Source organism: Physeter macrocephalus, chromosome 18 (assembly GCF_002837175.3).
Source record: "Physeter macrocephalus isolate SW-GA chromosome 18, ASM283717v5, whole genome shotgun sequence".
Lineage (NCBI taxonomy): Eukaryota > Metazoa > Chordata > Mammalia > Artiodactyla > Physeteridae > Physeter > Physeter macrocephalus.
This window is the reverse complement of record NC_041231.1, coordinates 19,551,861-19,567,124: the sequence shown is the minus strand read 5'-3', so window position 1 is coordinate 19,567,124 and position 15,264 is coordinate 19,551,861. Positions and strand designations below refer to the sequence as shown.

Sequence of the window (15,264 nt, the reverse complement as noted above, 5' to 3'; positions counted from 1 at the left end):
ATGTGGGAAACCAGTGTACTCATGTTTGTGGTAATTAGCCCCTTGTGAAATAATAACATTTATCCGTAGTCATTACCATTTGTGTCCATGCCTGGAAATTTATCATGTCACTTATTCAATAAAGGAAAAATCTGTATGCTTGAGGCTGTCTACTGAATGAAAAGAAAGCTAATGTCCAAAAATAAAGTTATCAAATAAACTATCAAATATCAATCATACAGAAGTAGCAAATTAATTATAATGTCTTACAAAACTATAAAGAAAAAACAGAATTGTCAATGACTGAACCAAGTAAAACTGTATAAACACATCAACATAGATGAAATGCCAATAATTTAAACATAGATATTTTAAAGTTGTTACACTGTTACGTTATTCTGGCATTAAATAAATTATATGGCAACATGAATTGATGGCAGTGAAGTATATTCCCTACAGCTAAATACATGTTGCAAAGAGGAAGTGAGATTTGTTCTATAATTTTCATTCTTTTATAATCCTTGTATTTACCAATATAGAAAGTGTGTTTATTTCAAAGTATTTCTGTTGTAGCTAAACTAACTTCACTCAATTTTTGGAGAGCATGTTATTTAAATACATATTTTAATATTTAGTTCAACAGGTTCCAACAATCATAAAACAGTCAAAAGTACAAGTTGCCTTTCCTTTTGATGAGTATTTTCAAATTGAATGTGAAGCTAAGGGAAATCCAGAACCAACGTGAGTATTTCCTTCAAACTAAATAATTGTTTAAATGCATACAATCTTTTATATTAATTTTTACTCTAATCAGTATAAGCTTATTGGACTATAAATCTACATATGATTGAAAGTAAAGATTTCCAAATGAATGATAGCCATGTCTATAAAAATAAAGTTTGGTTATTTTTACATATGTTCTTTTGCCAGTTAAAATTACTTTCATCATAAAATGTCTTATGTTAAATACTTAGCATAGGCTTTGGCATTGTGGAAATATTAAACAATTCTTTACCTTATGAGTGAACAATATAGCTAGAAAACAGAAGATCCTTTATTCTGATGAAAGGTAGCATTTATTAAGCCAAAGTTAATATATTTATAAATAATATTCTATACATATTTATTATTGCATGTCTTTTAATGTAACCATATTGTATTCAGTGACTAGGTTGTTACTTGATATATTTTAAGTTGTCGTAGAAATGTCGACTCATCCTAGATGGGAGAATACGAATGACATGGGATATTACTATCTAGTATTTTATTATTAGTGAAACAATTATTACTGTAGGTAATTGTAATCACTGATGAAGTTTTTTCTAAGTACCTCCCAGTTTGGAGAGAAAGAAATGTGTGTGTATTGAGATTGAGGAGGGAAAAGATGTGGGGAAAATTCAAGATTTTAAAGTTCTACGAACGTATGGCTACCAAGGGGGGAAGTGGGGGGGGGAGGTGGGATGAATTGGGAGATTGGGATTGATATATATACACTATTGATACTATGTATAAAATAGATAACTTATGAGAACCTACTGTGTAGCACAGGGAGCTCTACTCAATGCGCTATGGTGACATAAATGAGAAGGAAATCCAAAGAAGAGGGGATATATGTATACGTATAGCTGATTCACTTAGCTGTACAGTAGAAACTAATACAAGATTGTAAGGCAACTATACTCCAATAAAAGTTAAAAAAAAAGATTTTAAAGTTCTAAATGATTCTGGGAAGCAAACCTACATACCTTTATTGATTTACCTGGTCATTTTATATCCATTAAGAATGAAAGAATGGAAATTGATTATTTAAAATTGTAATGTGAATAACATTTTTATTGCCTGATAATTGGATATTTTAAAAATTATTAGAGAATCATTAACATATTAAATTATCATTATTCACTGGCAGAAAACAAGATTTTACAAATAGGAATTAAGCAGTCAATCATTATTCTTTTTTTAACGTGTAATTAAATGCCTATACAAAACAGAAAATATTAGAAAACAAGAAAGAAAGAAATATCCCATCACAGTAGTAAAAGGAGCAAATCCAGCAATTTCAATAGTTAGTAACAGCAATATCAACAAAACTGATATCAAAAACTACGTAACATGAACTGTTTAGCATCTACATTGCAGAGTAGGATAAAAGAAAACTTGAATGAATGGAAAGATATAACATGTCACCAATTGGAAATGCTTAATTTTGAATATGTGGAATTATCCTAGTCAATGTATTGGAATTTTAAAGAACAGATTCTATGTGTTCTTTTGTAAGTAAAAGCAGTAAAATATAAAACAGAGAGAGAGAAAAGAAGTAAAAGTTGTTGTCAGGAGAGAGGCATGCTCCAAAGAAAAATATGTGTCTCATGAAATTTTGTTATTCTTTTTGAAAGAATATCAGATTATGTAAGCCTGTGTTGTCCTGAAGCAAATCTAAATTTGCATGGGTAATTCATATATAAAATACTAAATAAAATCGAATTGGGAAGACATTATATATCTGTTGGATTGATAAAGACTTAAAAAAAGCCTTTTTACAGCCTTGTCCATAGAACTGACTCTGTTACGTATGGGGGTAGGAATTTAATTGTGTATGTTTTTTCTGGAATACAATTCTGCAATGTTTATCAAAAGTGATAAAATATTTCTTATGTTATTTGGTTTATCAGTTTCATTTTTAAGGAATTAACCTAATGAAATATTTGGATAAGTACCCTCAAAAATAAATATGTAGGGTTTTTTGTAGCAATATTGTTCATAAAAGGGAAAAATGGAAATGGTTAAGTAAGTTAAATAGTAACTGTAAGACAGAAGGTAATGTAATAAAATCTGTCTTTAGTAACATTGTAATAATTGGAAAAACTCACATGGGAAAATTATACATCCATTGTGGTCTCAAATATGTTACAGCTATGTCCAAATATATTGATCATATATGACCAAATTTAATAGCACTTGCTTGTGTGTTTTTGAATTTTGAGTGAGCTCTTCACATGCGCGCGCACACACACGCACACACACAGAGACATATTGTATATTTATATTTTTTAGTCTCCAAATATTGCAGTCTCTAAAATACTAGTAAAGATCCTGCATTATCTTTCTAATTGGAAAAGTTTTTAAATATAACTTTAAAAAGAACAGAACAAAACCCATTTTCACCTTTTTTTCCTGTCAATTATCACAGCTTTTTCATGGCTTGTTTCTCAGTCAATTCTGGCTGCTGTAATAAAAGTATCACAGATTGAGTGGCTTAAACAATAAACATATTTCTCACAGGTCTGGAGGTGAGAATACCAAGATCAAGTCACTGGCAGATATAGTGTGTGGTGATGACTGCTTCCTGGTCAGAGACAGTGGTCCTTCCCCTGTAACCTCACATGATGGAGCAAGAAAGCTCTCTCTTTTATAAGGACACCAATCCCATTTGTGAGGACTCCACCCTCATGACCTAATCACCTCTCCAAGGCCCTGCCTTCAAATACTATTACAATGGGAGTTAGGCTTCAACATACGAATTTTAGGGGGACATAAATATTCAGTCTATAGCAGTTTGTAAGATTTCTCAGATTCTTCAGAGACCCTTTTTTGTATTCTATTATATTCAATTAAATATGTAAATATATACTTTTTTTACTATAAAATATCTCAGTTTCCTCATTTCTGTATATTTGTTTATAAGTAAGAAATATGATTTTTCAGGATTACTAATTTTAGTTTTATCTTACAGATTTTCGTGGAGTAAGGATGACAAGCCTTTTGATCTCTCTGACCCTCGAATAATTGTATCCAACAACTCGGGAACATTCAGGATCCCGAATGAGGGGCACATATCTCACTTTCAAGGGAAATACCGCTGCTTTGCTTCTAATAAACTGGGAATTGCTATGTCGGAAGAAATGGAATTTATAGTTCCAAGTAAGTATTACAGTGGAGATTTCATTTAATGTTTTAATGAAGTTTAGCAGGCGTTGTACTGGGCTGCAGTGAAATAACAGATTATTCATTTAATCAGCTTATATAGGCCTTATATTTTATTTATAAGGGAAATTGTCTTCCAGATCTTGATACTTAGAAGCGGATGACCTTGAAAGCAACATAATTTTGCTGTGTTTCAGTAATAATATATGTAACATGGGAAAAAAATAGTATTTGTTTTGCCTCATAGGATAAAGTTAAATATATTAGATTTGGCTAAATTATACTGCAGTCACAAGTGATCCCCAAGCCCTCGTGTTGACACAAGGTTATTCCTTGATGATGCAGTTTGCTGTGGGTCAGGCAGCTCTTCAGGGCAGCTGTTCTCCTTGCAGCCACTGGGCGATCCAAGCTAATGGAGATACCCATCATCCTGTGTCAGCGCCATGTGAAACTTGTGCCATCTAGGTCAAAGAGTGGAGGACAGAGAACATTGCTTCCAGCAAGAAGTTACACAGGCAGCTTCTACTCACAGTTTGTTAGGTGGGGGCAGAGCAAATGGCATGGGCCCACTTAAGTTCAATATTGTGGGTGCCCCCTAGGAGAGGAGAACCAGTGATTAGTATATAGTAGCAATATTTTCCATAAATCATAATCGTGGAAAACTGCAAGCTCCTTTACTCTTAAGAGTGTTATTTATCAATAACTATCCCAAAGAGTAAGCGACTTCTTCCTTATCAGATCTGGCCTCTGCAGCATGGGATCTCTGATGACGGACTTCCAAGTTTGGTCATTTATTTTCCCAGATTTTAAGGTATCCAACACTACTTGATTCTCACCAAAGGGTTTACAGAAAAATTTTTAGGTATAAAACTGTCAAGAGTTGCTATTTGGAAATTTCTTCTTGCAGAGTTCTAGACACTGAAGAGACTCACAGTCGTAGACCTTCCAGGATATGGACAGTTTATGCTGGGGGAGCAGAATGTACACAAACCTTGGAAAAACAAATAATGAAATACATGTGTGCGTTATCCTCAAAGTTGGGACAGGGAACTGGGTTTAAATTTCTTTAAGTTTTATATATATATATATATATATATATATATATATATATATTTTTTTTTTTTTTTTTTCGTTACGCGGGCCTCTCACTGTTGTGGCCTCTCCCGTTGCGGAGCACAGGCTCCGGACGCGCAGGCTCAGCGGCCATGGCTCACGGGCCTAGCCGCTCCGCGGCATGTGGGATCTTCCCGGACCGGGGCACGAACCCGTGTTCCCTGCATCGGCAGGCGGACTCTCAACCACTGCGCCACCAGGGAAGCCCCTATATTTTTCTAGAGGAGAGAATATAGCTCAAATTTAGACTCTGACAAGTAAATTATGCATCGTAAAATTTATAGAATAATTACATTAAATGTACAGAGCAAATGTGAATGATTATCAAACTATGTGGTGTAAGGAAGAATAAGGCAAGAAAGGTGAGAAAAAGAAAGAAAAAAACTGTAGAAATAAATCTAAGTATATCACTAATTAAAGGTGAAAGTAAATAGACTAAATGCTCCAAAATTTTTTAAAAGCTATAAGCTATTTACCATATAACACATCTAAATCACAAGAAAATAGAATTGTTGAAACTAAAAGGATGGAAAAGATGTCCCATCTTTTGAAAACATAAATAGATATCTTGAATAAATACCTTGACTAGGTAAATACTATTCAAAAGAAAAGTAGGTATGGCTATATTTATATCAGTCAAAATAGCCTTTATTTTATAAAGGCTTCATGGAGATTAATGTACTAGGCATATATAATACGAAAATGTTTGAAGCAGGAAAAGGAACTATAAGGGGAAGGAGAAATATCTACCATAGTAATGAGAGATGCTAACATATCTGTTTCATTATTTGGTGGCTCAAGCAGAGGAAACGTTAGAAAGCCCATAGAAGATTTAAAGAACCCATTTACAAGCTCTAGCTAATGAACATGTATAGAACATTATACCTAAAACTGCAGAATGTTTTTCAATATTTGATGGTATATTAGCTATAAAGTAAATATGATCAAAATACAATGGAGAAATCAGTATTAAAAAGAAAATTAGAAAAAGTCTTATATCTTTCAAAATTAAAACATGTCTAACTCAAAGGCCAAATAAGAAACGGCAAAGGAAAATAGAATGTATTTTGAAGTGATGATAGTGGAAATTATGCTTAACAAAACAGAGTTGAGGCAGCTAAAGTATTATGAGGAGAGAGATTTTTTCATCTTCAAAATACTTTAGAAAAGAAGAAAGGATGGAAATGAATGATCTTAGCTCATTCATTTTCATCTTAAAATTGTTACCTAATAAGTTATCTTTAGATAACAGGTTAAACTTCAAAAGAGAGTGAAGGGGAACAGTAGTATAGAAGCAGAAAATAAATCCAAGAAGGAGGTGTTAAAAGTACACATATTTATTGAAAAACATTTTTAAAAGATCTAGATGTGGAAAAAAATACCATTTTCACTGATCTGGAGACTCAGTAAAGCTAAAAGTTTAATTCTTCATGACTTGATGTATAGAATAATCAAAGTCAAAAGTCTCTAGTTTGGTTTTTGTTTGTCTGTTTGTGAAACGTGACCAGTTTGATTTCCAAATGTATTTGAGGAACACAGTGCAAGGTTTGGTAGAAACTTGGAAAATATGTCAGGAGGAGTTGGTCTTATCAGATAACAAGACTCAATGTAAAACTCCAGTAATGAAGCCTATGGTTTTGCACAGCGTTAGACACATGGGCCAGTGGAACAGCATGGAGGACCCATAAACCATCCCTGATATATGTGAAAGTAGTGTGAAAGAGCTGGCATGGGCTTTCTTTCTTCCTTTCTTTCCTCCCTTCCCTTCCCTCCTCTTCCCTTCCCTCCCCTTCCCTTTCTTTCTTTTTTCTTTTTCTTTTCTTTCCCTCCCTCCCTCCCTCCCTTCCTTCCTTCCCTCCTTCCCTCCTTCCCTCCTTCCCTCCCTCCCTCCCTCCCTCCACCTAAATGGTATGGAACAACTGATTATCCCCATAGAGACACACTTATTTCAAGTCCTAGGTCACATCATATAAAAAATACACCCCAAGTGGATTAAAGGCTTAACTTTGCAAGGCAAAAAATTTTTTTAACTTAGAAAGTGATTCAGACAGTGTATTTATGACATCAGGGTAGAGAAAGATTTCTTAAACGAGACAAATTAAATCTCCATTAAGGATAATTTGACTACATTTGATTTTTAGATTCCCTTTTCCTCAAAAGACCCTAGGAAGAAAGGGAAAAGGTAAGCCACAACCCAGAAAAAGTCATGGCCAATGAATATAACTAAAGATAATACTAATGTATTTATAAATAATTTTACCATCCTTTAAGTAAAAATCAAAAAATGAAGTGGTAAAAGACATGAACTTGCACCTCAGACTGCTATGACCAATAAAAATATGAAAACGCTTTTAATATCATTAGTAATCAGAAATAGATCTACTGTAACTCAAATAATAAAAGCACTTGATCCCACAAAATTGGGAAATATAACAAAGTCTGAGAGTAACAATTTTAGGTGGGAACGTGCAGCTACCAAAACACGTATCCACCACTGATGAGAATAGTTTACTGCCTGGACTGTGGAGAATATTTGTCGCTGCCTCCTTAATTAAAGATGTTCTCACCTATGACCCAGAAATTCCATTTCTTTGTTCACGCGCTCATGCCTCTTACCCACGTGCACCAGGAATAGTTGTGGTAGCACTGTTTGTATTTTTAAAATATACTGGAAAAAACTTAAGTTCATTCGTGATAGAATGAAATAATTGTGGTATATTCATACCAGAATTACTACTCAGCAGTGAAAATTGATGAACCTTAAGAATATGTTGAACAATAAAAGTAAATGTTAGAAAAAAAGGGTGATTTTATTTATTTAAGGTCAGTATATGTAAAAATTAATAGCATATTGTTTAGGAGTATCATTTCATGTGGTAAAATTATAATGCAAAGCAAGAAAATGATGAAACCCAAATTTAGGATGGTAGTTACCTCTGATGGAATGGAGAAGGGGTAGGATCTGCACCAAACAGAAAGATAATGGTGATTTTATGTTTTTCTTAGGATGGGTGGTAGTTAGAGTGTTGTACTTCTTTTTTTAAATTCTTTACATTTATTTTATAAATGGTCTTTTAATATATATAAAATTAATAAGTATGTAGCATACTGATTTGTCTTAATTAGATATCCTGGGTTATTAAGTGTGATATTATAGAATAATAATGGACAGAGCAGTGGCATACAGGGTTGAAAATTGGCCTCTGGAGTTTGGGTTTGAAATGATAGTAGGAAATGTTCATGAATTCTGGGTCAGAACACTGTGGTTGAGAATCATATAATCATAACTATAACTATACAACTATACTTACAGTCTATATTATATAACTATACTGTAGTCTATAACATAGAACTGTTACTATACAATATATATCTAATTGACTGAAATAATATGGAAGAGAGGGAGAGAAAGGGAGATGTTAAAAATCTGTGGTAGAAGACAAGGCATGAGGGTGATCCCTAACCTGCATTCTAGTGGTTGCTATGGAGACACAAAGGAAAAAGGCAGTTGCTAGACCTATTGCAGAGAAAGAAATGGCACACTTTAGTATAAGATTCTACAATGAGGATTTAAAAAAATGTTTTCTCTCATTATCTAAGCAGACCAAGTGAAGACATGAACAATGTAAGGATAATTCTGGCCAGAATCTGCTAGTATTGTAGTTAAGAGATGAGAGTTGAGTCTGAGCTATGTAGTGGGTAATTGCTCCATCTTTTCTGCTGCTATAGAAAAGAGCAAAATAAATTAGGTTTCTTATGCATCATTTCCAGCCCCTCCTGAAATTAATTCATCATCTAACAGCTTTCTGTAATCATTTACATGTTGAATAGGACTGCCACCCCAATTCTTAGGAGTTTATAAATCAGACACCTTTTACAGCTTCCTATGACCTTTATCAATTGATTCTTCTCTTAAGCTATAAAGAATTGATTCTTCTTTTATATTAAACTTTGTAATTTGAGTCTTAGAGTTTGTATCTCTCATTTCTTAAACGTTTCTTTAGACCAACCTTAAAGGCTTGATCCACCTAAGTTTGAACACAAGTACAGTAGTTAAAAATCTGGTTATTACTCCCTACAAACAGGCCTTTATACACAATGTTTACTTTTCTGCTTTTAACAAAATTGCAGTTGAGTTTGCTGGAAAAAGAAAGAGTAAAAGAAAAACAACCAACCAAACACAACGTGCTGTTTACAAACATGGGGAAAATCAATGAACTAAATGGATTTTCCAAGATATGGCATGGAGAGTTAGTGAATTATTCAACAGATCTTTATTAAGCTCCCTTCAGGTGGCAGACACTCTTCTAGTAATTTGAGATATAGCAGTGAACAAAACAAAGACTGTACCAAGAAACTTAAATCCTGTGGGTGTGGTGAGTGGGTCTGGGGAGAAGGTGAGCTGTTTTCTTGCCTTCATTATGACAGACCTCAGTGGAGTTAAAATGATGCTGTAAATAATTGTTTCGGCTGTTCAGTACTATCCATCCTTCAGGGCACAGATCAGCCTTCTCCACTTAGCATTCTTAGTCTATCTTAGCCTATACTAATTTTCCTTACCTGGATTCTTTAAATAATTTTTGAAGTATTATTTACACATCATAAATTTTATGTGTTTAGGTACACAATCAGTGATTCTTTTTTCATAAAAATTTTTAGTATAACTATCATTAAAAGCCTGTATTAGAACATTTTCATCATCCCCAAAAGATTGCTTGTGCCCATTTGTAGGTGCTCTCTCTCCCCACCCGCAGCCCCAGGCAATCACCAGTCTGACTCTTGCCTCTATAAATGTTTTTTCTGAACATTTCATGTAAATGGAATCATACAATATATGATCTTCTGCATCTAGCTTCTTCCACTTAGCCTGTTCTTTGTGATTTCTTCATGTTGTAGGATAAATCAGTAGTGTGTTCATTTTTATGGCTGAATAATATTCCATGATACAGATATACCACATTTTGTTTAACCATTCACCAGTTGATATCCATTTGGATTGTTTCTAACTTCTGACTATTACAAGAAGAAATGTTAGCAATCATTAGTAATGTTAGGAATATCCACGTGTAAATTCTATGGGATTTTAAAAGCATTATTTACTGTTTGGGCGAGTGTTTTGACTGTCATGATTAATCAGGATGCTTAAAAGTGAGAAAGATAGCATCCTCTCTTCTTCCTCCTCCTCTACATTGTCTTGATGATGCATGAATGCATATTATCGGTGATTGACTTATTAGTTCATAGACTAAAGAATAAAAGAATGAATAAAAGTAATAATGCAATATCTACACAGTATTAAAGTAATGTAAGAAATGGCAGGCTTAGGGATGAAATCATCTGTATACCGTTTTAATGAAAACCAACTTGAATTTTTAATGTGCTGGGTTTCTACATTTGTACAGCTTCCTCAGATTCCTCAGGTCAATTTCATTAAGACATATCTTGGCTATTTACTGCTCTGATTTGGGAGGGCTAGCAAAAGCAGGGGTCGAGTAGCATATGTTAACTTTTTCTACTAATATATGCAAACCAACCAAAGAAGATCAATTTGTTCAGTTGAGAGGGCAACTTAGAGTTTTAAAGGTTTAATTAAGGCCCAGGATTTTGCTCTCGTCCGTCAGAGTATGTGAATGACTAGAATGAAATGGGCTGAATTGGTTGTCCTTCCTTAGTGTGAGTTCATAGACTGAAAGGCAATGTTATTTCTCTGTACTTCTAAGTGGGTTAATGGGGTACACCACAGGAAATGGGAATCAATTAAATCTCTTTGCAGACAGAAACTGGAGTTAAGGGTGATACAGCATGTGAGCTCAGTAGCATGCATTCAAGATAATGGTGCCAGGCTGTAAGCAATTTGCCGAGCACATTCAAGGGAAAGGAAAGGCACTCAAAAGCTCCCCAGACCAGTCCTGTAAACAGTGAGAAGTCAAAATAGATAAAGTGCTTTGGCATAGGAAGGGCAGCACAGAATAATTCATTAAACAAATCATAGGTTCTCCATGAAATACATAAGTGTTTCTTCCCTCTGGACCCCTCCCTATTTTCTCTAATAAAGTTAATTCCAAATAGTTGCATAAAATTGCAGAAGTTGTTATGATATAGGCTACACGAAAAATCAGAAACAGCAGCAAAGGAAAGCTCTTTGTCCCTTAGCCCATCTCATCTCTATACAATGTGGCTGGGTGTACCATGCAAAGTGAAAACATTTGAATAAGAGCCAACATATATTGAGTGATTTTTAAGTGCCCGGCACTATATTAATTGATTTATATGCAATTGTTTATTTAAACTTTGACACAAATCCATGTATTAGGTGTCATGACAGTTTCCATTTTATGAGTGAGGAAACTGAAGCACATTAAGTAAAAGGTTCAGGTCACATAGTAAGTGATGAAGCCAGGATTCAGCCCTAAGCAGGGGCTCCAGAGCACGTGTATAACGTGATGCTACACAGTGTTGCCTATGCTTTGATCATTCTGTTGACACGTCTTCTAGGTGAGTTAGAAAGCGGTATACTTCTTTGTTGAACATACCTTGGCAGTAATTATCAGACTCACAGAGAGGTAGAGAATATAGGGAGATTTGGTTTAATTCTTTGGGTGCCAGAGAAAGATAATCTTTAGTTTACATAACTTGATGGTGGTTAAGTCACCAGTATCTTTTCATTGAAGTGATTAGTTAGAAAGATTTGTATTTAATTAAATTACTCTGATGCCATTTCATTACAGTTCTTTACTGTTAAGTGTGTTGGAATGGTGGGACTCTACAGCTTGCTCTTAAGAAATTTCTAACCTAGTGAGACTTTTGAGGACCCCAGAGAGATGAGTTGAAAGGATTCTAGGATACCAGAGAAAAGTAAAAGGGGGCACAGAAGGGTAAAGATATTGGTCTGAAGCTACATAGCCGTTAGTTTTAGGGTCTGGGCTAGAGCTTGGTTTATCCTGTAGGCTATCCTATAGATAAAAAATACCTTTTCCATAAGTCTTCTGTATTTCAAGTACAGAGATGTTATTTTTTTCAGTATATTAAGTTGAAAGAATTAAGATGATGAATTTCAAAACCAGTTGTCAGCACCTCAAGTTGTAGAGCCCCTAGAGATTTTGTATTTGCAGGTTTGCCATGTGTTGATAGGTCCAATAAGAAGACTAGCATGCAGCTACTTTGTCTCTGAGAGGGGTTTTTCATACTAGATGGGTTTTCAGGAAATTGTACCCTTGGCGTTGTTACTAGAAATCTGTCTGCTACACTGAATGATAAATGTGGAAACTTACTGGAGAACCGTAAAGAGATGAGTGCTATGATTTGCTTGATTTTCTGATGCAGGTAGACTGATAGGGACACAATGTTTATAGCTTCATCTAGACTTGATTATTATGGGATTTCCAAACATTTTTAAAGTCCTACTTAGGTAGATGCTGATGTAGAAGTTGGTTCTGATCCCTTTGCAAAGAGACCATTCCATGGTCAAGTCCAGTCTTACTGAAACACAATTAAATGATTTTGTTTTTGGTGATGATGGAGCACTCATTTGAAATGTTTTGGTAAGCTAAAGCAGGGTAGTTGGCTCACGCAAAAGAAAAACAGTTGTTTACAATTCATTTTTTTAAGTATTGCATCTGTCCAGACTCAACAATGCTAATGTTTATACCAGAGAAACACAATTAGCAAAAGTCATTGGTTGGAGTTATCTTTAAATAGACTCATTTCTTTATTTCAATTAAGGTCAACTTCTTGCCTGCTGTTAAGTTGGGGTAATTAAATTTCACATTTATCTGTGGATGTTAACATGTTCGCTTTTTAGCTTTGCGTCAGACTCGCTAAATAGTTTCAAAGAGTAAGACTTAAGAAAACCTGACAAATTTATGTCCTTTACAGTGTTTATTCTTAGACCTTAAATTATTAAATATATAAATATTCTTCCCTGTTTCCAGGTATTAATTTCATCTTTGGTTAAAGCTGTTCCAAAGATTTATGGTATGTGATAAAGGTTTTGTAGACTTCTAAATTTTATTTTATTTATTTTTTTATTATTGATGCCTTGGAAGCCAGTTGAATAACGTAGTTATATTTTTGTAATTAGAATTTTATAACATAGATTTAATTGATGCAAGGATGTTAGTGCTTCACTGGCGATACTATCTGTTTGAATTATTAAATTTTTACTGAAGAGGAGGCTCTCCAATTAGAGCTTTGTGCAACTTCATTAGCTACTTTACAATAGATACCACCCAGAAAACTGTATATTCATATTTGGCACTGTAAAGTTTGCTGGTTATAGAACAGGATTACATGCTCCTTCCATTTCCTAATCTATGTTTCTCTTCCTCTTTTGCTGCTTGTATCTGTATATAAACAGATTCAACAACTGCCATGCAACACAGCTAACTTCAATACCAACAAACACCGGGCTTCAGTTATAGCAAGTTTCACTAAAAGGTGATTTGAATTTGGAGCTTAGGGTACATACTAGTTTTGTAAGTTACTCTACTTTACTTGCATAAGGTATACTTTCTGCAAAATGACTTGCATAACATTTGTCAGTCAAAGCTAAGTCTTTACAAATAGGTGGTATTGATATTTTATCTACAAGGTAAAGGTAGGGAATGTGCTCAGCATTCTTTTCCATTTTTTGATGGAAATTTCATGCTACCTAGAGCAAAAGGATGATTCCAAGATAGTTACCATCTCAAATGTATTTCCAGACTCACCAGGAGAAATCTGTTACAATGAGTTGACCATGAGGGAATCCACTGAGGACTCTCACATGACTGATGCCTGCCTTTTGAACTGGCAAAGGCAGTGTAATAACCACACTGCCCCCTGAAGTGTTAAGCCTTGAAAAGTCCTTGAATGTAGACAAAAAGCAATTCACTGTAAGCAGCTAGTGCATCGATAAGAAATGTCAGCAAATTCCCTCAATCATTAAGGAGTTAGGTTAGGGGGTGAGTGGGAACGGAACAAATATACAGGAACTGCAGAAAGCTTCTCAAGAAGAAATTTTACAATAAATGGGTATATCTTTAGACTCCCAAGAATAATGATAATCTTTTGTGAACCATAATTTAAGAATGAAATACAGAGATGGAAAACCAGCTAATAAATTCCATCAGGTCAGGAAGGTTATAAATACCTTCTTAAGGTCCTTCTCGTCCATCAGAGTCTGAGTAATTCTATAATGCAAATTCCCATAACAAAGTTGAAAGGTACAAATAATGTTGAGGCAGAATATATTTTGAATATTCCTAAAACTATTTTATAAATAACTTCATAAGAATATCAAACATTGGTGTCGGATTTCAACTTCTGCCCAGTTGTGACTTATAGTCCCAATGCATTGATTTTTAGGAAATTGATTCCGGCATGGGAAAGAAACAATATGCTGAAATACTGCAAACTCTCCTTTCCTACATCAATTCCATTTCACTTAATATTTCATTTACTGGGAGTGATTTCAATGTGAATGACTCTCTTTGCAACATATAGTGATCATGTTTGGCTTTTCATCGCATTCGTACCGTTTTCCCCACGTGGGCTTTGAATTGTGTATTTAGTTTGATTGTGCTCTGAATGGAATATTTGCCAATCACATTCAAGGGCTTCACAATAAAGCAAAAGACAGAAAATAAGTATCTCCCTAAAAATAAATCACAGTGTTTGGAGAAAAAAGATTCCTTATCTATCAAAACTTAAAACGAGCGACTCCTGTGACTCAGAGCTTACATCTCTGCACAGAGAAATATGCACAAGCATACTGTTGCCTTATTGATGTCAGAGCAAAAATATTTGTTGTCTACAGTTACAGAATGCAGAAATATTTTTAAGGTTGTATAAGGATGCACCACATATTGTTAACAGTATTTTCCTCTGCAGGAGAGATACGAGAGCCAAGATTTGGGGTGTTGAATTTATTAAAAATGCTCTAATTTTTAAAAAGAAGAACACTTTAAGATATTACTTGTAACGTTAAAACATTACTTGTAACATAAATTTTAAATAATGTCTTTAAATGATTTTTTATACCAGCTGTTCCAAAATTCCCAAAAGAAAAAATTGACCCTCTTGAAGTGGAGGAGGGCGATCCAATTGTCCTCCCGTGCAACCCTCCCAAAGGCCTCCCACCTTTACACATTTATTGGATGAATATTGGTAAGTAATGTTCTGTTGTATCCATAAGGGGACATTTTAATTTCATGCATCATGTAAAACAACATACTGGAATTAAAGATAAAAAATTAATGTACGGTTGTC

The 15,264-nt window shown here is 34.3% G+C and overlaps 1 protein-coding gene across 8 annotated transcripts in view; it reads left to right on the top strand.

Moving 5' to 3' along the window:
- Positions 1-15,264, top strand: part of CHL1 (cell adhesion molecule L1 like) — a 278,402-nt gene that overhangs the window by 195,509 nt on the left and 67,629 nt on the right. For all 8 annotated transcript variants that reach the window (XM_028478803.2, XM_028478804.2, XM_055079546.1 and 5 more), the window contains 3 exons: positions 615-720; positions 3,713-3,900; positions 15,040-15,162. In XM_028478803.2, the coding sequence (XP_028334604.1) occupies positions 615-720; positions 3,713-3,900; positions 15,040-15,162 (417 nt within the window). The remainder of the gene's footprint in view (positions 1-614; positions 721-3,712; positions 3,901-15,039; positions 15,163-15,264) is intronic.